This window comes from Narcine bancroftii, chromosome 11, assembly GCF_036971445.1.
Source record: "Narcine bancroftii isolate sNarBan1 chromosome 11, sNarBan1.hap1, whole genome shotgun sequence".
Classification (NCBI taxonomy): domain Eukaryota; kingdom Metazoa; phylum Chordata; class Chondrichthyes; order Torpediniformes; family Narcinidae; genus Narcine; species Narcine bancroftii.
The window spans coordinates 82,731,150-82,755,198 of record NC_091479.1 but is presented as its reverse complement, the minus strand read 5'-3'; the positions used below and the strand labels follow the sequence as shown (position 1 = coordinate 82,755,198).

The 24,049-nt window shown below is 40.5% G+C and overlaps 1 protein-coding gene across 1 annotated transcript; it reads left to right on the top strand.

Annotated features, from left to right (window-relative positions):
* The first annotated feature begins 1,939 nt into the window (after positions 1–1,939).
* Positions 1,940–19,703, top strand: LOC138746043 (cyclin-dependent kinase inhibitor 1-like). The gene is made up of 2 exons (XM_069903759.1): positions 1,940–3,102; positions 16,926–19,703. The coding sequence occupies exons 1-2, from the start codon at positions 2,703–2,705 to the stop codon at positions 16,982–16,984; spliced, it is 459 nt and encodes a 152-aa protein (XP_069759860.1). The 5' UTR covers positions 1,940–2,702; the 3' UTR covers positions 16,985–19,703.
* Positions 19,704–24,049: the final 4,346 nt, after the last annotated feature.

Below are 24,049 nucleotides of genomic sequence, written 5' to 3'. Positions count from 1 at the left end.
ATGGCCTACAAAGCCCACATTAAACAAAATATAGAAATTGAGACAAACATGTTTGATACAAATTGCTCAGATTTTTGAAATGATGCCACCAGTATACTCTTGTCCATGACAGAGGTGGGGGAAAGAAGAGGGTACAAAAGTCGTCAATTTAATGGAAATGTCGCTGTTTCACTTGGATACAGATGAGCATTAAATAGGTGAGGTAGGAGAAACTGTGGGCATATTTTCCACTTCGATGAAACACCTTCCTCACCGGCACGGAGAATTACTCATTCATTTCATCTTGCCCTCTAAAATTGCATGTGGACTCTTCTGCATGAAATAAGCTTTTTTGGTTCTCATTCAGCCCACCCCATTGAGACTTAATCAAAGTGAGAACTGAGTATCATTGGCTTGATTTAAATCTAATTTCACCTGGGGACAGTGGGGCAGATAAGAACAGCATTTACTCTCCCTTCAAGACAGATGGAATGTATGCAGATGTGTCACCTTTCCTTTTCCTACCCAGAGGTAACATCATTGTTTGGTCATGTCAACATTCCTCTTTGAAGTTATTTCTCCTGTTACTTGCTCAAATGAATTCTCTCCTTTGGTAATATGATTTAAATTGTTGGTACAGCTTGTCACCGAGCTGTTTATCTGTTCAACAGACTTGCATTTCTCCTGCTATCTATTAGATAGTACTATTTTATTTCAACTAAAATTTGCCTTAAATAATGTTGCAAATCTGAAACTTCAACTCTTGCAGCATAGACTTTGCTTCTGGTCCAAGACCCATTCATTTGGTAGCAGAGTTGCTGCATCACAATTCCAGGGTCAATCCTAAACTGTAGTGCTGTCTGTATGGAGCTTGTTCTTCCAGTCGCCATCCAGGTGTCCTTTGGTTTCAAGTTAATTATCATGTGCACATATCTTTCTTTTTCTTTCTTCTTCTTTTTCTTGCACATATACAACCAAATGAAACTGCATTTCTCCGGATCATGGAGCAAACACATAATAATCACATACTCTATGTATAATAGAACATTTACAGTACAGCCCCTTCAGCCCATGATGTTGTTATGCTGTGAAACCTACTCCACAGCAATCTAATATTCTCTCTCTCTCTCTCTCTCTCTCTCACACACACACACACTCACAACCTACAGTATTTTTCTTACATCCATTTATGTATGCCGTAAGAACGATGATTAAAGGATTGGTTGAGAAATGCATGTTGAGAAAATTAAAACATAACTGTGTTGACTACAGAGTTAAGAAAATCAAGATGCTGGGGTCGAGTGCAATACACAAAAGTAGTGGCGAAGTGCTGAGTTTCTCAGCACATTTGTGTGTTGCATTGTGTTGACTATCTGATCCTGACCTTTCTTTCTCCTCCGTGTCAAATACTTGCTATAGAAATATACATTGTTTTTCTTTTCCGCTATGTGTTACCGTGTTCACTGTTATAGTGAGCAGGGATGGTGTGAAGCGCACGCCTGAGTGACATCTCCAGGGTTGGATAGTGTGGTGTGTCATCACGTGGGAAACCTGAATTCCCAAGATGAATGGGAGGAGGCTGCAGGCCAAGTGCGAGCAACAGATGCTTTCGAATTCTGATAACTTAAACCAAACAGCGAGTTTTGCTTCCACCCCCCCCCCCCCCCACCTCCTTCGTTAGTGTCATTTTCCGAAAACCGAAAAGACAACTGCTCGGCAAAGCAATTGTTTATTGGATGTCTGCCTGGGTGCCGGATAACCTTAAATGCTAGTGATACAGATTTTGTTCGTGTCTCTTAACGCAGAGCAGGGGCCACCTCCCAACTTTTCAGATGATGCCGATCTGAAGGAATCCATTTGTTGGACCATTCATCCCCAGACTGATCAACTCAAGAGGACAACTGGCAAATTTGCACGCTGAGGTACTGGTTGCAAGTGTGCACTCAGTTTTCCAAATGATCGGAAGTGGAAGATTGTGCGCTGGGGTGTTGTTGCGTTCGGCTGTGCTCGCCCGTCTGATCCATCCCAACCTTCCTTCAAATGGGCGGCATCGATAATAATTCATAAAGTTAGAAACGACTCGTCATTTGGGGTTGGGGTTGTAACGGGAAGTACTGCCTGCGGTGTATGGAATGCGATTATTGCACAACATACGGTTAGTGGGATTTAGCGCCACTGACCCGCTGGCGGGGAAATGCGCCTCGGAAGGAGGCAATGCTAAAGTGACTGATGGAAAAAGAAAAGGCATTTCAGCTGGGTCTCAGGGCGCATGTTGTGGCGAAAAGAGTGGAAGTTAGTGGCTTCGATGCGGAAGGGCATTACAGACCTGATGCTTAAAAAGTTACGTGATGCACAAAACACAAATACTTGTCGGTGCTTTTGCTGTAAATTTAGCCGCCGCACAAAACTCCCGAAAATAATTGGACACTTCCCAAAATCTCCTCCCCACCTCTCTCTCTCTCGCACAAACACATTAATTCTGCCGTTTCACAGCAGTGTACAGTTGCGCCAAGTAAACCAGTTCCGTAAAAGATTTCTGCAGGCGGTGGGAGCACCGCGGTTTGACGTGAATTGCTCAGATTGATGTAGTTTTTCGCTGTGGTTACTGACACATCCACGAGGTCATTGAGAAGGAGAGGATCACACCATCACGGAATAATAGAGGAACGTTTGAGGTTTTGTGTGTGTGTGTGAAGCTACAACTCCGTTAAAGATTTCTGTCCATGGTAACTATGATGGGTTTACGTTCTGAAGAACAGAAACTGGACAGAGATCTGAAGGGCAAATCTGATCGTGTCCGGCGAAACTTATTTGGTCCGGTTGATCACGAGCAGCTGCAGCAAGATTTTCAACACTTACTCCGGGCAAATATTGAAGCTGCCAAACAAAGGTGGAATTATGACTTCGACAGGGAAATTCCGGCAGAAGGAACCCTTGAATGGGAAGAACTGAAATGTCAAGACGTGCCAGCTTTTTACAGGAGCCGCATTATCAACAACGCGAAACACTTGTGTGGGTTGCAGGAAGCTAGGGTAGAGACAAGCTCCGATCAGCCTGCGTCTCCCAGCAAGGAAATAAAACCTCGGGTGACTCCAGAGCCAAGAAGACAGACCTGCATAACAGGTAGAAATAAACTTACTCTTCATTTCAAAGTTGTTCTCATTTGGTGCAGCACCGCACCAGGTTTTCTTTAAGTTCTAGCATTCAGATGCGTACAGTCTGCAGCTTGGAGATCGAGCGGAGGGCAGCTTCAGGGTGTGTTGACGCCCAATTCTACCTTTGCTTCTTTCTCCCGTCACTGCTGTTTTCTTGTCATCTAACCGTCTTGGACAGAACTTTGTCAGTTTATACTGCAATAAAAAGGATCTACTCTGTCGCTAACTTTGTTTCCTCGTCGTCTCCATTCCATTCCCTCTGTCAAAGGCAGTTGTAACCGCCATGCTTTTGATTCTCGCAAGATTCTCCAACTCTCCATTGCAAGGACTACATACCGCACTGCCCCAACCATTACATCACCTCTCGTTGCTCCAACACCTATGAAGCTCTGAATACGCCTCGACCACCAGCTTTAGACATAAAGTGATGCAGTGCAGAAAGAGGCCCTTCATCCCATCGTCTCATGCTTACCTATACTTACTTGCCACCATTAATCCATATTCCTCCGTGCCATGCTCAGTCAAGTACCGGTCCAGAGGCATCTTAAATATTGTTCCCGTGCCTGCCTCCCTCAAACACTACTGTCAGCTCATTCCAGATAACTAACAACTACTTCATATAAAATATTTACCCCAGATTCTTTTAAACCTCCCCCCACTCACCTTAAACCTATGCTCTGAATTTTAGACATCACTACCTTAGAAGAGAGTGTCCTTATTGCCTTTAAATCCTCCACCTTCTATAAGTTTCATTTCAAGTTATTCCCATTATCATGAACCCTGTAATAGTTCCCACTTCCCAATGGCTCAATAATCAAATCCTTGTCCACGTCTTCAAATCCTTCAAGACTTCAAATCACCATATCCTATACGAAACTGCAACTTCCTTCTCTGTCTGAACACTCCATTTCTCAAACTACAGCTACTTCCTTGTTCTTTCCACCCCTTGTGGGATGAGGTGGAGGGGCACCTAAATTCTCAGATTTCTTTTGAAATTCCTTTCCCAAGTTCAGTTGCCCTTATAAGAACTTTTAAAAATCACTTTAAATAGGCTTGAGGTCATTATTTCTATCAGTTCTCCTAACTTTAACATCATTATTTTTATCTAACTGAGGTGCCTTCTGACACCATGAAGTGTTATTTATAGAGTAATAATGGATTATTGATTACTGTTATATTTTTGACATTGATGGTGGGCAGCACATATATGCTTAAACACTGATTAAATCAGTTTTTTTTAATCTGACATTTTCTTACCATACGCTGACAATCAAGTACTTTTGTATTTGCAACTGTTTTATTCTTTGTTCAAAAGTTTGGATGCCAATGGATGGTTTAATGTTTGTATTGTCTATCCTGTTAATAATAATATTGACAGGTTCTTCAGCTTGTATTTCTGTTAGCATATTTTTACTCTCTCATTAAAAATATTAACAAGTTACACATAATGCTTCTTTGAAACTTTGAATTACAATGTTTCCCATTTAATTATTTCTCAATAGTGAACATAAGGAGTAAGACAATGCTCTTTGCCAAAAACACACTATTTGCTATAAATTATTTACAAAAAATGAAACTCACCCTCAGTTCTGTCAATACATTCCCATCATTCTATATTGTTACATGTTCTCTATTTAAACTATTGCCAGTACTCCCCGCCCACCTCTGTTGTTTGAGGGGCTGTCCCTCAGTCTCAGCTCTGGAAGCCCAGTGACGGAAGGACTGGGGTCCTTCCCCACAGCGCCCTCACTTTGGCTCTTCCAAGCTTCCGAGTGTCCCTCAGCATGTACTCCTACAGTCTGGAATGTACCAGTTGGCAATATCCCTCACTGATATCTTTGTGTGTTGAAACCAAAGGACGTCTTTCACTGAGTTGATGGTCTTCTCAGCAGTTCTGGATGTCTGTCTCAGTGCGCATTCCTGGGAACAGTCTGTAAATCAGAGTCCTTTGTCAGGCTGCTGCTGGGGATGAACCATGACAAGAAATCTCACATCCTTCTCCACACACTCTTAGCAAGTCTATATTCTGCAAAGAGGTGGGTGTCTGTCTCCATTCCACTGCAGCCAACCTGGAAACAATGTTCCTATCACACAGGCATGAGGCAGAACAGACTGTATGAAGTGAAGCCCAACTGATAGTCTTGATGGGAATCTCAGTCTATCAGGCCTCATTAACATTCATCAGGCAGGTTTCAAACAATCATTGGGAATCACCTATTGCCCAGTAAATCCAGCAGGCTGGAAAAATATAGGTCCTAAGGTGGAGAGTGGTGAAGGGTGATTCAGTCACAAGAGACACACTCTTTCTTCTCTGCATTATCCTAAATTAATAAACATGCTAATACATTTTAATTTGGGTGTAAAAGGGACCACTGCCCATTGCCTAGATTGACTGGTCTGTAGTAGGCCTGAGCCAATAGCATCAGCAGGAATTTGCCAATAGGTATTTACCTACTATCTCCTATCCCAAATCACTATTACCTCGTTGTTCTGGATGGATGCCTCAAATATTTTTTTGTTTCAATACTGAAAATTAATCACAAAAATTATACTTTCAATTTGAAACTTAGTTTTTTTTTTATTCATAGTCTTAGCTATTTCTTAGACCAAAAAAAAACCCACTGTTAAAATCATTTTGAGTGTAGAGATCCAAGGTTTTGACTTCTGATTCAATCTTGCAAATAATGTTCTGTTAATGTAGAATCCAGGCAGGAAGATTGAACACAAAGCAGCTTTAATCTACATTTCAAGTCTATAACTTTCAGAAATATGTTTGCACTCATAATATAATCTACTTTATTAAGATTCTTTTTAAAAACTGTGCAAGCGTTCAAAAAATTTTGAAAAATGCAAATCAACTTAATAGAAATGTCCCGTAGGTTTTGCAGCAATCATGCATAATCCTAATTCTTTCACTTGTATGAGAGTTTACAATATTTAATATGCTTTACAAGATATATGTTGTAAGCTGAGTATTTTTACAAACTAAATTGTAATCTTAGAATGGGAATTGAGTGGTCAGAAAACAGCAGAATATATTGTTTAGCAGGTGAATAATAAGCATGAGAAAGGCCCCCTCCATAATGTTTGGGGGGGCACTGTATATCTGGCCTTTCTAAATTTTTTAACTGCTCCACAGTTTTAAATTTGTAATCAAATAATTCACGTGTGATTAAAGTGCACATCCCAGCTTTTATTCAAGGGTTTTTGTATACATTTTGGTTTGACCATGTAGAAATTACAACACTTTTTATATATAGTTCACTCATTTCAGGGAAGCATAATATTTGGGACACAGCAACAGTATGTATATTAAAGTAGTCATGTTTAGGACTTTGTTGCATATCTCTTGCTTGGAATGACTGCTTGAAATTTGTGATTCATAGATGTCACCAAGGGCTCAGTACCTTCTCTGGTGATGCACTGCCAGACCTCTACTGCTGCCATCTTCAGCTCCTCTTGTTTCAGAGGTTTATCTTCTTAAGTTTTCTCTTCAGCATATGGAAGGCATTCTCAATTGGATTTAGATTGGGGATCTGACTTGGCCAATCAAGAATATCCCAGTTTTTAAAGCTTTGAAAAACACCTTGGTTGCTTTAGCTATAGGTTTGGAAGCATTTGCTCCAACTTGAGCAGATGTTTCTAGACGCCTCAGAATTCACTTTCCTACTTCCATCAGCAGTTACATCATCAATAAAGATAAGTGTGCCAGTACTTGTGGCAGCCATAACATCCTCACCACCACGATTCACAGGTGAGGTGGTACGCTTTGGATCTTGGGCAGTTCCTTTATGCCTCCACATTTTACTCTTGCCATCACTTTGATACAGGTTAATCTTTGTCTCATCTGTAGGCAAGACTTTTTACAGATTATGCAGGCTCTTTTAAATACTTCTTTGCAAACTGTCATCTGGCCATTCTGTCTCTGTGGCTAATTAGTGCAGTGTAGGCTCTGTATCTCTGTTCATGAAGCCTTCTGCAAACAGTCGTCATTGACACATCCTCACCTGCCTCCTGAAGAGTGTTTCTGATCTGTCAGACAGGCGTTTGGGGATTTTTCTTCATTATGATGAGAATTCTTTTGTCATCAGAAGTGGAGATCTTCCTTGTCCAAACAGTTGTTTTGCAATTACTGAACCCTCCATCTTCTTAATGATTTTCCAAACAGTTGATTTTGGAAATCCTAAAGTTTGGGCCTGGCCTCTTACTCTTTTATTCTTGCTTTTCAACCTCATAATGGTTTCTTTAACTCTGGTCCTCATGTTGAAAAATGGCAACTACAGTCTCCAAAGATGATCAAAAGCAGATAAGCAAGCCTAGCTCTCTTATACCTGCACCAATGAAGCAATTAAATATACCTGAGTAATCAAAACACCTGTGAAGCAAAATGTCCCAAATATGGTGCCCTGAAATGGAGAATCTATGTATAAAGAGTGCTGTGATTTTACATGGTCAAACAAAAATGTATATAAACAAGCTTGAATAAAATTTAGAATATGCATTTTAATCACGTGAATTGTTTGATTACTAAATTTAAAACTGTGGAGGACATGGGAAAATAAAGGGAAAAAATTGTCTTTGTCCTAAACATTATGATAGGCATTGTAAATGAATAGTTCATGTGCAATATTTGTACTACTGCTGGTGTCCCTTTTGGCAATTGAAGTTACAAGATAAATAACACCAGTTTAAACAAGCCATTGGTCCACAATCTACTTGTTAACCATTTCAAATCAATTTTAAAACAAACCTCAATTGCCTGATGCCATTAATATGAGATTTTGTTAATTCTCAAGTTTATTTTAAAAGCTGTGCCATCAGCTTATAAGGTTTCTCCTAAGATTCCTAAAGCAGACTTTTTCAGTGTTAAAGTTAAATGGTATGAAACAGGTTTGAAGGGATTAAGCATTAATTTGGGCCCAGCTGTTAAGAGTTATTGATACCTTGTTTGCAGGAATACATCCAGTGAAGCATTTATAGCAAGCTCCTATCAACATGGTCCATTGGTTGAGAGAATCTGTATTTATAGAGTCATAAACAAACAGAATTCAAATCATGAAAAACCATCAGAAAAGATCATTTCTATTATGTGTTATAGTTTTTAAATGAAGAATCGGCAAGGAAGAGAGGCATTTTTTTCCATAAAAAAAGATTTTGTAAAATGTTGAATTTTAAAAGAAAAGTATATTCATCATTTTTGGAAAAATTACTGATAATAATGAAGTATTTAATCACCACTGCCTCTCTTCCTTGCCGATTCTTCATTTAAAAACTATATTTATTTATTTTACAAATTAAATTCTTAATTTAAAGAGTCTTTAGTGTCCGCTATTTAAACACAATACCTGGACAATTGATATTTGTTTGTTTACATGAGTTTCAATTCATTACCTAAGGAACAGTTTTTTTTCTAATATTTCAGGTCATAAATTATAAGGAGTTAAACTGAAAGTTAGCATTGTGCTCCAAATAAAGGAAGAGGCCTTGCCCAAGTTAAAATAACTTATGACCATGTGTTATGCAGCTTAATTGAATGTTTTAATGATATGTGGGTGGACATTCTCAAAACTTAAAACATTTACATTTATCAATGGTCTAATTAATACAATCTATTTTGTTGCTTTTTTATATTCACAAGTATTTTTAAACTATTCTACCTGAAAATACACATTTTAATCATCTAATTAAAACACTCAGGACCAATATACAGCAGTTCAAAATAATTCATCATATTGGTGTTTCCATGATTCATGAGGATCGTAAAGAAAGATTCTTATGAAGTCTGGACTGAATGTCGATTGATTGACATGATTTACCACAGGAAAATTATAGCATATTGTGAATTGCATAACATTTCATTTAAAATCAAACTTTATTTATTTTATTACCTATCAGTGAGGCCCTTGACAAGGTCCCACATGGGAGGTTACTCAGGAAGGTTCAGACGCTTGGCATTCAAGTGAGGTAGTAAACTGGATTCAACATTGACTGGATGGGAGAAGCCATAGAGTAGTGGTGGATGGTTGCTTCTCAGAATGGAGTTCCATGCCTCAGGGATCAGTGTTGGTACCATTGTTGTTTGTCATCAATAAAAATGATCTGGATGATAATGTGGTAAATTGGATCAGCAAGTTTGCAGATGACACAAATATTGGAGGTGTTGAGGACAGTGAGGAAGGATTTCAAAACTTGCAGAGGAATCTGGACCAGCTAGGAAAATGGTCTGAAAAATAGCAGATGGAATTTAATGCAGACAAGTGTGAGGTGTTGCATTTTGGAAGGACATTCAAGGAAGGACATACACAGTAAATGGTAGAACAGAGGGATCTGGTAATACAGATAAATAATTCCCTGAAAGTGGCATCACAGGTAGTAGGATTGTAAAGAGAGCTTTTGGCAAATTGGCCTTCATAAAATGAAGTATTGAATTTGGGATGTTATGGTAAAGTTGTATAAAAAATTTACTGAGGTCAAATTTGGAGCATTGAAAGAGTACAGAGAAGCTTTATTAGGATGTTGCCGAGTCTTCAGGAACTGAGTTACAGGGAAACATTAAATAGGCTAGGACTTTATTCCCAGGTCCAAAAAGAATGAGAAGAAATTTGATAAAAGCATACAAAATTATGAGGGGTATAGAGAGAGTAAATGCAACTAGGCTTTTTCCATTGAGGACATGGGTTAAGGATGAAAGGGAAAATGTTTATAGGGAACATCTTCACACTGTGAATAGTGAGAGTGTGGAAGGAGTTGTCAGTTGAAGTGATGAATGTAGGCTGAATTTTAACATTTAAGAAAAATTTGGACAGGTACATGGATGAAATGGATATGGAGGACTATGGACTGGGTGCAGGTTAGAGGGACAAGGCAGAATAATAATTTGGCACTGAATAGAAGAGCCAAAGGGCCTGCTTCTGTGCTGTAGTGTTTGATGGCTCTATTCCATTTATTTTTACTTTAAACACGTTTCTATGTTCAAGTCACGGTATACATTATGAATGTTATCAATCTTTCTAACTCCCTCTTTTCTGTTGGGTCTCCGATTCTCCCTGCCCCAATGGACAATGTCCAAGCTTCCAATTCCCTGCTCCCATCATAGTATCCTGCCCTCCAGTCCACCTGCTCCACCCAATTTCACAATCTCCACTTTCCCCCAACCACTTCCAGTCAATACATGCCAATTTAGGCTTGCAACCAATGGCTTCCCAGGCTTGACCTCATGAAAAAATGCATTTTTTTTTGCAGCTGAATTTGAGGTAATCGACCATAAATCAAAACAGTCATGTGTACCCTGGACCTTCTAGAACACACATGTCAAACTCTGGCCCGTGGGCCAAATTTGGCCCGCGATATAATTATATTTGGCCCGCAAGATCATTTCAAAAATGTATTAGAGGTGGCCCGCCCTGCAGCGAGAACCAATGTTGTTTTTTGGTAATGTCACCCCCACCATCCTCCCCCTTCATTGCACATCCTTCCCCATTGTAACACAAGAAATTGTAACATGAGAAGTCTGTCGATGTCATCAGCCGGCAAGCCAGTTGGAAAGCTCGCCGCACAACCAGTCACTTTTCCCACCTGTCGAGCGGTGCGGCGGATGGGCGAGCGCCTGTGATTTCCTGTCGGCGCGACGGGCATGGCAGGCTGCGCACGGCCCCCGGGCAGCGTGAGCCCCGCGCGACTGGCACCGGACGGCCCTTCCACAGCGCGAGCGCACTTCTCCCGGTCGCCACGGCCTTCAGCGCTTGCACCCGCGCGAACCCCAGGGACGGCTGGTTCGGCCCTGCACGTGAAGAGAGAGATTGTGGCTGTCTGCAAAGGCTGATCGGCAGCGCGCTGGGCCTGAGTGGTGGGTAAGCATGGGTGGGCAGAGGGTGTAGGTGAGGAGTAATGGGCAGGGGAAGTTATGGTGGTGCGAGGGGGAGTTAGAGGGAGGGATGAGTAGAAGGAGGGGTGGATAGGGAAGAGGTAAAAGGGGGAGGGGCAGGGCGAGTAGGGGACGGGTGATTAGAGGGTGAGAGACGGGTAGAGGGAGGAACAGGTTGAGGGGAGAGGCAGTAGAGGGGCGTGTATAGGATGGGGTGGGTAGAGGCAGAGCGAGTGGAGTGAGGGGTGAGTAGAGGTTGGGTAAAGGACTGGTCAGGTAGAGGGATGGTGGGTCGAGGGTGAATAGAGGCCTAGAGCCTGAGGAGTGAGCAGGAAATGCTGAATCCTGATGCAGGCCAAAATGGACACAGCCTGTGAATGCTGACTACATCTCCACAGGGACCAAATATGTTTCCCTCAGGTCAAGCAAAGGGTGAACTTGAGCTACCTACTCCTGACCTGTAACATTATCCTCCTAAAGTTATATCCTAAAGTTTAACATTACATATGTTAAAAGAAGAGAAAACATGCAGATGTTGTTGAAAATTTTCAATAAATATTTAGTTCGGCCCTCGACTTAGTCCAAGTTTTTAATTTTGGCCCTCCGTGAATTTGAGTTTGACACCCCTATTCTAGAACATCCGTGCAAATACTAGAATTTCTGGGCACTAGTGTTTTCACACAGTTTATTACAGGATTAGCCCATCAGACCCCACCAAGTCCAACTCAGTCCAAAAGTGACATTTTCCATACTGTCCAAAGCTGTATGGAAAAAGTCATTTCAAGCTGTAACTGTAGCTGAGGCAAATTTGATATTGAATATGAAAAATGTTTCTATTACTCAATGTGTCATATAGCATGGAATGGAGAATGTTTATTAGCCTGAAATTTGTTGAATATACTTCACTATCTGCACTTATTAACAAGGCCAAGCACATAACTGATTCAAACTCGCAAGGCTGAACTAGCTGGGTGAAAGCATTCAGGACCCATTTAGTAACAGGTGGCAGAGCCTCCTGTCATCAAAATGAGCCTCACTGATGAGCCCCTGAAGTGGCTGTTGCATCAGTATGGAGAAAATAATTCTCCAAAGGAAATCTACAGACTCAAGTTCCTATGCTCTTCGTTGTTGCACCTCTGTACAAAATGATGATTGTTTTGAAGTGATAACTTAAAATATTTTTTTTAAATAGTAATATAAAAATCATAAATATATGGAGTGACTATAGTAGGAATAAGGGTTCTTTAACTGAAATATTTAACCTGTTTGCTTTTATTATTTGCTGGCCTCTATAAGTTAGTTGTCAAATTTTAATGGTTGGAAAAATGCACAGAAATGCTGAAGGAACTCAGCCAATCTCAGTGTCCGGAGGAGGTAAAGATATATTACCAACATTTCAGGCCTGAGCCTTTCTTCAAGGTATAAGCAAAGAACAGGTTCTGATGCATAACTGTTCTTTGCTTATACACTAAAGCAGGGCTCAGGCCCAAAATATACCTTTACTTCTGTGAGACCAGCTGAGTTCCTCCAGCATTTCTGTGTGTTTTTACTATAATCATAAGGTGTGCAGCCTTTAGTGTGTAAATTTGAATGGTTGAGAAAAATTCCTGCCACAATGGTATTTAAAAGAAAAAGACCTCCATCATAATGCAGGAAAATGAGGTGGAAGGATTTTGAAGTTGGTGAAGGAGTAGGCAAATCTTGAAAGACCTGGGTGGGTGGTCAATCTTGAAAGAGCAGGGCTGTGGTGCTGCAAGAGGTGCTGCGGATCAGTGCAGAGATAATTGCTTGAGCATCAGGAATGAGAATGAGGGATGTCAATTGGGTAAATAGAGTCAGGAGTGTGGGGCTTTGAGCTCTCTATGTGGCTTAAGGATTGAGAGGATCAGAGGAGCTATGGTAAGTCTAGAACCTTCTGAGGTCAGGTCTCTATCAGGAGGTAGAGCAGTGGATTCTAGAGGGAACAAAGACAAATATGGTCCCAATCCAGAACTGTAATGTGATGTCCTGGCACACTGTCTGGCACAATATGGCTTGAGAAAAAAAATATTTTAAATTGCATAACACTGCAAAAATTACAATAATATTTTGCAATTTAAATTTAGTTAAAGGTGTTCAGTACATTAAAGATCTTTCAACTGGGCACATTTTCTGTTGGTTGAATTCATTCTCAAGTCCTGTATTGCCTGGCCTCTCAGGTAGAGGTCACTGTTGTCCACTATTTCTCCAGCATGGCTTAGACTATGGGTTTAGTTTCTTGGAAGGCAAGTTAAATAAAATTTAAACTATAATTTTATTGCCTGCTTCTGTTGCCCATGGCCTAAGTTGAGTCATCTTCTGTTCTTGCAACTTATCCTATATCAGGCAATATATGCTTCCATGCTGCATTATCTGATGTACCAAATTAAAGCCATTGGAGAAGGTATGTTCTCCCTGGAACAGAAACGGGTAAGAAGGGACATGATTGAGATGTATAAGATTATGATGGGCATAGATAATGTAGATTACAGGATATTTTTCTCCATACTGGAGGTTGATAAAACTAGAGGACATAGGTTTAGAGTAAGTCAAAAGGAATTCAGAAGGTACATGTGAGGTACTTTCTTCATCCAGAGAGTGGCGAATGCCTGGATGCACTGTTTGGGAGACTAGTTGAATCTGGGTCGCTAACACCATCTCCATCTTATTCCCATGACAACCCTGGTCTCATGCTATCAGAAAAATTGCCTTGTCCTAGCCATTCCCACAATCTCTCTGAAAATTAAAATATACTTATTCCCCTTCCCCTCCCCACCCCTCCACCTGTTCTAACAGGTGCCTTCAACCTGAACTGTTAACTAATTTTCTCTTTCCACAGATGCTGTCTGAACCCGCTGAGTCAATGAGTTATGCAGTGTGAAAACAGGTTCTTCAGCCCAACTTGGCCATACCAACCTCTAAACCTATCCTATCCATATATCTCTCCAATTCTTTTCTAAAACTTTGCAATAGTTACATACGGGATTGGAGGTCAATTTAAATTTTGTGTTTCCAACATTTACTATTTTTAAATCACAGATTTTCAGCAATTCCATGTTATTGATTGTACATTTTCAGCTGCTTCATCGATGACTTTCATTCTATTTTAAGGCCAGGTGTGGGAATGTCTGCAATAGATTGTATAGTGCTTAATTCCCATTCATCCTCACAAAATGAAGCAGTTCATGCCTTGATGCAACAAGGCCATGCCAACATTCCAGTCATGGGCTGCTTAGTGACATCCACAAAGAATATTGTAGTTAATTTGCTTAAGCTGATCCAGTAGATCCTCCCAAACTCACACTCAACCACAAGAAGAACAAGAGCAGCCATTGTATGACAACATTACCATTTGCAGGCTCCCTTCTAAATCACACAATCTTGTGTCCTACTTTTATCAGATGGGCAACATAGTTCAACAAAGCAGCTCATCACTATGTTCCCAAGAATAGTTGTGGATAGGCCTAACCAGCAAACGTCTCTCCCTGAAATATAATCTGTAAAATTAACCAGCCCAGTAGGTCCTTACCTCAACGGCGTCCAGTGCTTAACTGATTTCCTTGCTACTAAAAGGTACCTGTCAATTGGATTGGAATTCCTTGGATATGATCACAGGGTCATTGCTGTGGGATGGATGAGGGAAAATATCCTCTTGTATTGGAACCTGATGCTAGAATTTATTGATTTGCTTTGGAAGTTAAAATCATAGTGTTGTATAGCAAAGAAACAGGCCCTTTAACCCAACTTGTGCATGCTGATGCATTCATGCAGTCTGTATATCCCTGGATTCACTTGTATGAAAGCTTACAATATGCTTTACAACATCTAGCTCTGAAGATTTGCCTTCTTTAATGCATTTTAAGACCTCCAGCAATTCCCCTTCCATAACGTAGATTCACTTCAAGACATCACTATTAATTTTCATGAGTTGCCTAGCCTCTGTGTCTTTCTCTACGGTAAATACAGATGAAAGAGACTCATTAAGGACACTGGCTACCTTGAAACTCATCCAGGAAGTCCACCTTAGTCCTTGGATGATTTGAGGGGAAACTGTTTGCCCTCTCCTGTGCTTAACATCCACCTGGCTTCATGACACAGTTGTTATCAGACCTCAGCACACCAGGAAGTGAATTACCACTGTGCCCTTACACCATGATCAAACTAGCATGTGGTTAAAATATTTTATTACTCAGCCAATAACCGTGATTTGCCTGAGGCTGATGTACTTACTTAGCTTGTCAGCTTATCTTTTGGCAGGAAGACTGTAATTCTAGAACAAGTATTTTTGACTGGGCCAAGAATATTGTTAAATTTGTATGAAAATTTACACTATCATTACATAATTCATTCATTAAGGTATTGTAGTTTTGGTGGGGGGGGTGGAATCTTGTATATTTAAACCATTTGTAGATTCAAGATTCAATTTGTCGTCATGTAATAAAAACTGTCTTAGTACACAAAATTATTTTTGTCTGCTGTAGGGCAGACAGGTTCGCCATCGGCAGAAGTAGTCTGAAGTGTCTCTTACAGTCAGAGAAGAAGAAGCAAAAGAGAGTCCACCCAGAGCCCTCACTGAATGCCCTTGGATTCACCTCCAGCACTTTCATGGCCTCCACAGCTGCCCAGAATCCAGCCCAAACCATTGGCAACCCAAGCTCTCTATCTGAACTTTCAATGTGATTCAGCACCCTCTCGCATCCCGGTTCTGATACCTGGTACCCTTCAGCCAGTTTTGGGCCAGTCTCCAGCAGTCCACAGCCTGGTGTGAGTCCCTTGACTGCAGTCTCCAGAAGCTCACAGCCTCCGTGGGTTCCTCACCTTGTCACCAGCAGCCCACCGCCTATGTGGTTCCTTCAGCCGCAGAGCTCCTCACTGCTCCGCCGCCGTGGTCATCGTCTCATGAGTGGTCTCTGCTTGTCTTTCTCAAACAAGGGTGGACTCCTTATTTTCTGGTGCCTTCCACCAGTCCTCTGCTTTCCTAGAGTCTGCAACCCCTGGTGGCTGCTGCCAATCATAGACACTGTCATCTTGGGCACTGACCCAGCATTTTAAATAAAACCACTATCGGCTCCTTTAACAGGCAATTTAAAGCCTGTACAGAGCCAAAGGGAGTCGGACTGGGCAGACAGACCCTGCTCTCCAAGGGTCCGCACCAGCAGCAACGCTGCCGTTACAGCAGCTCCGGCACAGCCACCATTTTTTAAAAATCTTTTACTCCCTACATTCTGGCAGAAATCTTGTAGGGGGAACCATTGCCTTAAGATCAAGGCCTTCACATTCCCTCCCTACTGCTTTCTCCTTTTGTCTTTGTATTTATTTGAGCTTTTGAACAGGTAAGAGGCACATCTGCAAGTATGTAATAAAGTCCTGTGAAGTTACAATTAATACGAGCCCACGAACAATAGAAACCTAAACAAGGAATCACTCACAGTTTCTCTGTTAGACCATATATGACACGCATGGAAGTAATATTATTGTATTTCCTTTATATTTTCTATGGATGAGAGGTGGATAGTGCACTGAGTGTCCTCATCACATATCAGGTCTCCGACTTTTGCCTCCCAACACCCATGCTGGCTGGATAGATGATTTAACTCGACTTGAGGAGGTCATTTAAACTTGCATGATAATGAAACCGAGCTTTTAAGATTGCTGAATTCTGTGCATCAAGTTCCCTGGGGTTCATGTTGACTTTATATGCTCACCCCATCCCCCTCCCTCCCTCCCTCCCTCCCTCCCTCCCTCCCTCCCTCCATCAACCTTTATAAAAATTGGCATTGTGCAACCTTTCAAATAGGAGATCTGCAGGGCGAGATGTTTTCATTAGGGTCTATTTGATACTGTTAGCTTGCGTTGCATATGATTGTTGCATTTATTAAATTATTATTCTGGTTCTCTTTCATTCACAGATTATTATCCTGCAAAGAAGAGATGCACACATCAAGCCAATTGCAGTAGAAGAAAGTAGCATTCCTGGATGGGAAATGGAGAGATTACAAAAGAACTGTACATGATATGTGGATTCCTAAAGAAATTATAGCCTGAAGATTTCTTATTAAACCACAGGTTATCTGTGAATTCTATTAAAATAATGAAGTACAAACGACTTAAAAAAAAACAGAGGTTTACCAGTAGATTGACACTTACATAACCGAAGGCCATTTTATTTGAACATCTGAGCGAAATTTTCTTTTGCTGGATTGCTTGTGTGCTACAAATTAAGGACAAAAATAATTCAGTGATTTCTTGGTAAAGAAATATTTTCATCTCTTCTACACCATGAGGACTGTGCACAAAATGAATTTCAGCTGCAGCTTTTTCACTGCAAATGTATACAAACAATCAAAATGTTACTTGTTAATTTAAAGCTGTCCTATTTTGCAGCCCTCTTTTTTTTCTCCTCCTTTACATAAAGAACAATATACTGTACAGCAGTGGGACATTGAGAGGCCACAATGCTGATATTGTCAACAGTATGGTCAGATTACAGGCTTTGGAATGTTAGCCAAAAATGAATAATCTCCAGTACAGTTGATTTGAGATGAAAATTAAACAAGATAAATTAGATTCAGCAGGGCAAGGAATACAGACTCTATTAGGTTGAATAAATCAGAAATGCTTGAAAAATTTGGAAATAAAGATGGATTTTTTTTTAAATTGGTGTATGAAAGCCAAGTGGCTTGGCAAACCTTCCATTATCCCCATTCTGGAGTAATGTTGGAGTCCAATCCTTTTATGGAAGATTGTTATTTTTCTATCTAGTTTGTTTAAATTACTGTTTTTGTCATACTTAAGTTTATTCCAAGCTCTTCACTTTTATAACAAACATAAACATCTGTAATGAGGAGTGAGAGGTTTTGGAGAATTGAATTAACGTTCTGGCATGTTAACTGTCAACTAGACACAAAAATGATTTACCCCATCACTTTCTATTAGTAGGGGCACTATCAATCTTATTATACGATTGAATTCACCTTGCTCAGTTGAAGAGAATGTGAGAATTCTCTTCTTCAATATAAATTAATAGTTAATTATATTAAAGATAACTAATTTCAACTTTAATAAAAACATACTATATTTCCCAGCATTTAATCTCCATAAGAAGTTAAAGCTATCAAAAGGCGTGGCACAGATAGTGTAGGAGTAACGCCCGGGTTCAAATCTGGTATGCCTGTAAGGAGTTAGTGCATTCTCCTGGTGTCTGCATGGGTTTCCTCATGGGCTCCAGTTTCCTTCCACCTTTTGAAACATGAGGGGGTTGTAGGTTAATTGGGGTATTTGTGCAGCACAGACCCCTAGGCCAGAAGGACCTGTTACCATGTTGTATGTCTAACCAAAAATTACATGAGGAATTCATGGAAACATCAAGCACAGAAATAAGTCCTCTAGCACACTGAGTCTACCACCAATTATCAAGCATTATTTATTTTTAAAAAGCATGGATCCCATTTTTTTTCTCCCCACATTTCCATCACGCCGCCCAACAAAATACCACCTCTAACTAACACAGAGAGACAGAAATCAGGATCCACCAGCTCCAATGTTTTTTTCTAATTCCAGTCTTCTTCCTTATCCTTTGAATTTCTAAATCCAAATTTATATTTTTAGTGCAAACCAGTTTGTTATGTTTGGTTTGTGTAATTCTTGTTGTTAATATTATAAAGTCTATTCCAAGTATCTATGTTCCTTTACAACCAGTATTCAACAACAATACCAGCTAACCTTACCCGGAGAGGTGGATGTTGTATTCATGATTTTACTTTCTCCTCTAACAATTTCTATCCCTATCACCTCATGGTTAAAAGGCCCATAACACTTGATACCTTACACACTTCTTCGTTGTGGTTCTGAGTGCAGCCAATTAATGCAGAATTAACCTTATGCTCATCTGATTATTGTGAAAATCGAAAGACTCTGTTCTCTCCACATATTTTTCCACCACTATTCTAATAGTGCAGGTGTATCTTATTCTGGTATCAGTCTAAGCGGCAGAATCATATTTACCATGTGGTTCATTTCTCTAAGTGAGATTTAAATGATCACATAATGGTCAAATCAACTTTTGATTATTAGATCACATGCCAGGACAGAACAAAGTAAGCCAAATAACATCATGGAGAGAGGTCTTTTGGCACAAAGCAAAAAAAAAAAATTGTTAAAGAACTCAGTGGGTCAGACAGCATCTGCAGAGGCAAAGAATAATTAATATAGACACTGCATCAGGACTGAGAGAGGACAGCCCATCCACCCAAAAGTACCAATTTCCATGGATATATTTTGATACTTCACTGAAATAACTATTCCTCATTTAGAAGCTGACAACGGAACCCAACCCTTTCCCTCATTCAGTATTCACACATAATTTCCAATAGGTTCACTGACTGGGAATAAGAATCTTCACTCTTTCATCATTTCCACTTACAAGCAACTAGCTGGTTTTGGTGCGATTTTACATCTATTGTGACCGTGCATCACATTATATTATGGTTATACATATACAAACAAAACTCTTTTTTGAATCAATTGTTTGTGTTATATTTCATGCTATCATTAAAACTTTAAAAAATGTTACATATTTTCATTGAGATCATCAGGTTATTTTTATCTCACTAATGGTGGAGCTGGTCAACTGTTAAACACAAAAATGTTGCACCCTATCAATACTGAATAAATGCATTGCAGCAAAAGCTCCAGAATATGCAGCGTTTGTCTTTACAGTTCAAAAGCATTTGCCACTTTTTACATTAATGATTTTGCATTAATAATACATGTAGTACTTGAGTGCTTACAAAGCTGATGGAAGATCTGCTCTGAGAACGACATTGATGGGAGTTGTGTTTTCGATGTCCATATTTCCATTTCTCCAGGTCTTCCAACAACCTGTTGAAGAGGGGGATGTGGCTCTCCCCTGACCAGCAATTTCTCCACTGTAGTAAAGCTCAACAATGGTCCCCTGTTACTAAAGGGAATCCTTTGGGCTGGCGACACTTGTGCAAACCAACAAGAGAGCTGATGACTGGGACTGTAGGATCGACTCAATATTTCAATGCATGGACCAGATGCTACCAGTCCCAAGACACGGACTGTCCAACAGTAATAAGGTGCAGCTGAGCCCCACATCTTAGTGGATCACTATGGCCTGCCAAGTTCCGACCTTCACAGACACTGAGGCAAGATCTGTTCTTTGCTGCAGAAACACAAGCAGTGGGCATTGATTCATATTGATTTGCCAATACAAAAGAGTACGGGAAAAGCTGTGTTATAGGTCAGGTTCTTAGCACCCCGATTCCTGACATTTACACTATTGCTTAAATTCTTGACAAACAAAGTCGCGAGCTATTTTACAACCTGAGAAGAGCCATTTCATGTATATAATGCTTTGAGTTTTCAACCATGATCTTTGTGCAATTAATGGATAATCCAAATCTGCAACATTACCTTTTCATTCCATGCTCAGAATGTGCACTTTGCTGTCCTCTTATATTGAAAGTTTTTCATCAGAATTGAAATACTCCTTATCTGATCCCAGTAGGATTAACAAATCCCATTAATCTAGATTATTTTCTTAACTGGATGTACGTGTTTTACAAGCTGATTGAATAAGTAATGTCATATATCATTATCTATCAGCCACTGGGTAAAAGCACATCTGGTGGTAATATTGGATGGTAAGCTGGGCCATTAACCAATTGCAGAATGCTTTCATTTGTGCTTAGATAGTTTATTACCACCTCTGAACTGTGCAGTAATCACAGCTTATTCCCAGTGAATGGAACACTGGCATAGTATTCTACAGGAAAAGTGCATGTCTTTGCCCGAATCCACTAAATGTATGTCTTAAAGAACAAGCGATAATTTAAACTGTCAAGGGAGATAGATGTCTAAACATCTGAGCAAATAATCAGCCATGTGAACTATATTCCCACCGTTCTGAAGGAAAATTTCGCAATGGGCTTGAGAACTGCTGCGGTCCTTCTGGTGAAAACAATCCCCAGGGTGCTGTTGGGGTATCAAGAATTAGAACTAGTGACAATGAAGAACTGCTGGTACATTTCCAAAACAGAATCAGATATGACTTGAAGGCAAACCTACAGGTGTGATGTTTCCAGGCACTAAGTGACCTTGTCCTTCCTGGTGCTAAAGATCACAGGTGTGAGAAGGCCTGATGTGTAACTGCAGTGCATTTTATAGGAACAATTTTTGTGCACCTGAGATGGAGGGAATAATGTTTCAAGTAATATATGGGGTACAAATCAAGTAGTAAATGTTTTCCTGGAGTTGTCATGTTTCTTGACACAAGTTATAGTTGCACTTATTCAGGCCAGTGAGGAATATCTGACACGTCTGACATTCCTAGGAGTGGAAATGCCTTAGGAGGGGAGTCACCTGCCATAGGATATACCTAGGACCTCCTCTTGTAGCCACAATTTGTGGCTGTCTAGTTAAGTTTCCAGCCAATGGACACTCCCAAGATGCTAATGTGGGAAAACCCAGAAAGGGAATACAATTGACCATCAAGGGTGTTGGGATTGATGACAGCCTTACACTTTAGGGACATGAATTTAACTAGCTTATTTTCAGACTATGTCTGAAAGTCCAGCACTGTCACACTGAGTACTGCACCCCTTAGGGCTGCTAATCCACGATTGCATTGTCAAATCCAGCTCCAACAGTGTCATCAAGTTTGCAGATGGAAAAACAGTAGTTGGCCTCGTCAGCAACACTACAGAGAAGAGGTGGAAAATCTTGTGAAATGGTAGAAGAGTACCAACCTGAATCTCAACATGGACAAGATAAAGGAGAAGATTGTGGACTCCAGGAGGACCAGGAAAGACCACCCTCCACTAAGCATCACCAATTCTGCAGTTGAAAGAGTGGAGAGCACTAAGTTCCTTAGGGTTCACTTAACCAGTGACCAATTCATAGAGCATTAGAGCATGGAAACAGGCCCCTTCGGCCCTTCTAGTCTGTGCCAAATTTGTGGACACTCAACAGCTCCTAATTTGTCAGGAAGGCGCAACAGCAACTTCACTTCCTGAGAAGACTGATGCGGGCAAGGCTACTGGCCACCATTACGTCAACCTTTTATAGGAGCTCTTTCAAGAGCGTCCTCACTGGCTGCATCACAGTATGGTATGATTGCTGCAGAGAAATTGATTGGATGTCAATCTACAGGACCATAAGAGTAGCAGAGAGGATCAAGGGAGTCTCCCCCCCACTACCCCATCGATGTGATCTACCGGGATTGTTGTCTGAAGAGGGCGTGCAAAATTATTGAGGACCCCTTCCACCCTGCACACAGCATCTTTCAGCTGCTCCCTTCGGGGAAGAGATACAGGAGTATCAGAGCCAGAACCACCAGGCTGAGGAGCAGCTTCTTCCCACAGGCAGTGAGAATGCTGAAAAACCAAAGGAATTGCTTACACTAACCATCCAAGACTCTCATATGTACAAAACTATTTTTTTTTACTTGTAATGATGAAATACTTGTCCTGCATATGTATTGTTTGTCTGTATGTGTGTTATGTCTGGTTGTGAGTCTGCATGCCTTGCACCAAGGACTCAAGGAATGCTGGTTGTACTTCGTCGCGTTGTACTTGTGTAATCAGATGTCAATAAACTTGACTTATTGAATGTTGACTGGCTCTTACTGCATGTAGGCATGGACTGATTTGAATTGGAATAGAATTGAACATTGTGCAATCTTCAGCAAAAAATTTCTACTTTGACCATGTGATGGAGGGAAAGACTCTGATGAAAAAGCTGAAAAAGGAAGCTGTCAAGATGCACATCTTCATTGAAGTGAAGGATGATCAAATTATGCTAACTACAATTATCTACTTTAATTTTTTTTTAATTAGATATACAGCATGGTAATAGGCCATTTCGGCCCACGAATCCATGCCACCCAATTTATACCAAATTAACCTACACCCCTGGTACATTTCGAACAATGAAAGGAAACTGGAGCCCCTGGGGAAAACGCACAGACAGGGAGAACGTACAGACTCTTTACTGACAGCCTGGGAGTCGAACCCCTGTCCCAAATGCTGGTGCTATAAAGGCGTTGTGCTAACCACTATTCCATCCATGCTGCCCCTTTGTGTTCAGTATGACCACAACCTTTAGAGCACACATGTCAAACTCAGGCCCGTGGGCCAAATTTGGCCCGTGATATAATTATATTTGGCCCGCAAGAACTCAGGCCCGCTGGCCGCCGCGCCAGTATAGCGCATGCACAGCTGATACTACAAATCCCAGAATGCTTTGCAAATGCGTTGGTGCTGGCCCGTCAGCCCGCTAATCACCCCCACCTCCTCTCTTTACTTTCATTAGACATCTGCGACCTGTTGCCTAACTCACATGTAATAAACCCCTTACGAAAAATGGCCAAACGAAAGACAGAAAACAGGACCTTTCAAGACAGGTGGGAGGCAGACTATATGTTCATCATTTTAAAAGACAAACCTGTTTGTCATTGAAGCAAGTTGTTATTTTTTTGACTTGTTGGCTTGTGACAAAAAATACATTTAAAAGGAGCTTAAAGGCTATAGAGAAATATTATTTATTGAATATTTTATTTCTCATTTGTTAATGCTTCTTCTGGAAAGAGTTTAACCAAAACTATTATTAAACATTTATTTTAATAAGAAAAAGTTTAACATTACATATGTTGAAAGAAGAGAAAACATGCAGATGTTGTTGAAAATTTTCAATAAATATTTAGTTTGGCCCACGACTTAGTCCAAGTTTTTAATTTTGGCCCTCTGTGAATTTGAGTTTGATACCCCTGCTCTAGAGGGTTCTTCATTGGCTCCCCACTGACTTCAGTTTTATCAGGATTCCTTCATGGCACACTCAATCAATTGATGCCTTGATGCCAAGGCCACTTCTGGAATTTATCTTTTTGGACCGTATTTCGTCCAAATGGAGATAAGACCTCGAACTACTCAATTCTGAAAAAACACAAATTAAGCACCTGTGAGCATGTTATTACTCTATTTCTTTTACGACCTAGAGCAGTGGTTCTCAA

Bases quoted from the DNA above. Each gene is read 5' to 3' on its own strand.
- LOC138746043 (XM_069903759.1), top strand. From the start codon at position 2,703: ATGGTAACTATGATGGGTTTACGTTCTGAAGAACAGAAACTGGACAGA. The intron at 3,103-16,925 runs GTAGAAATAAAC...TTTCATTCACAG, and splicing joins AAGACAGACCTGCATAACAG to ATTATTATCCTGCAAAGAAG.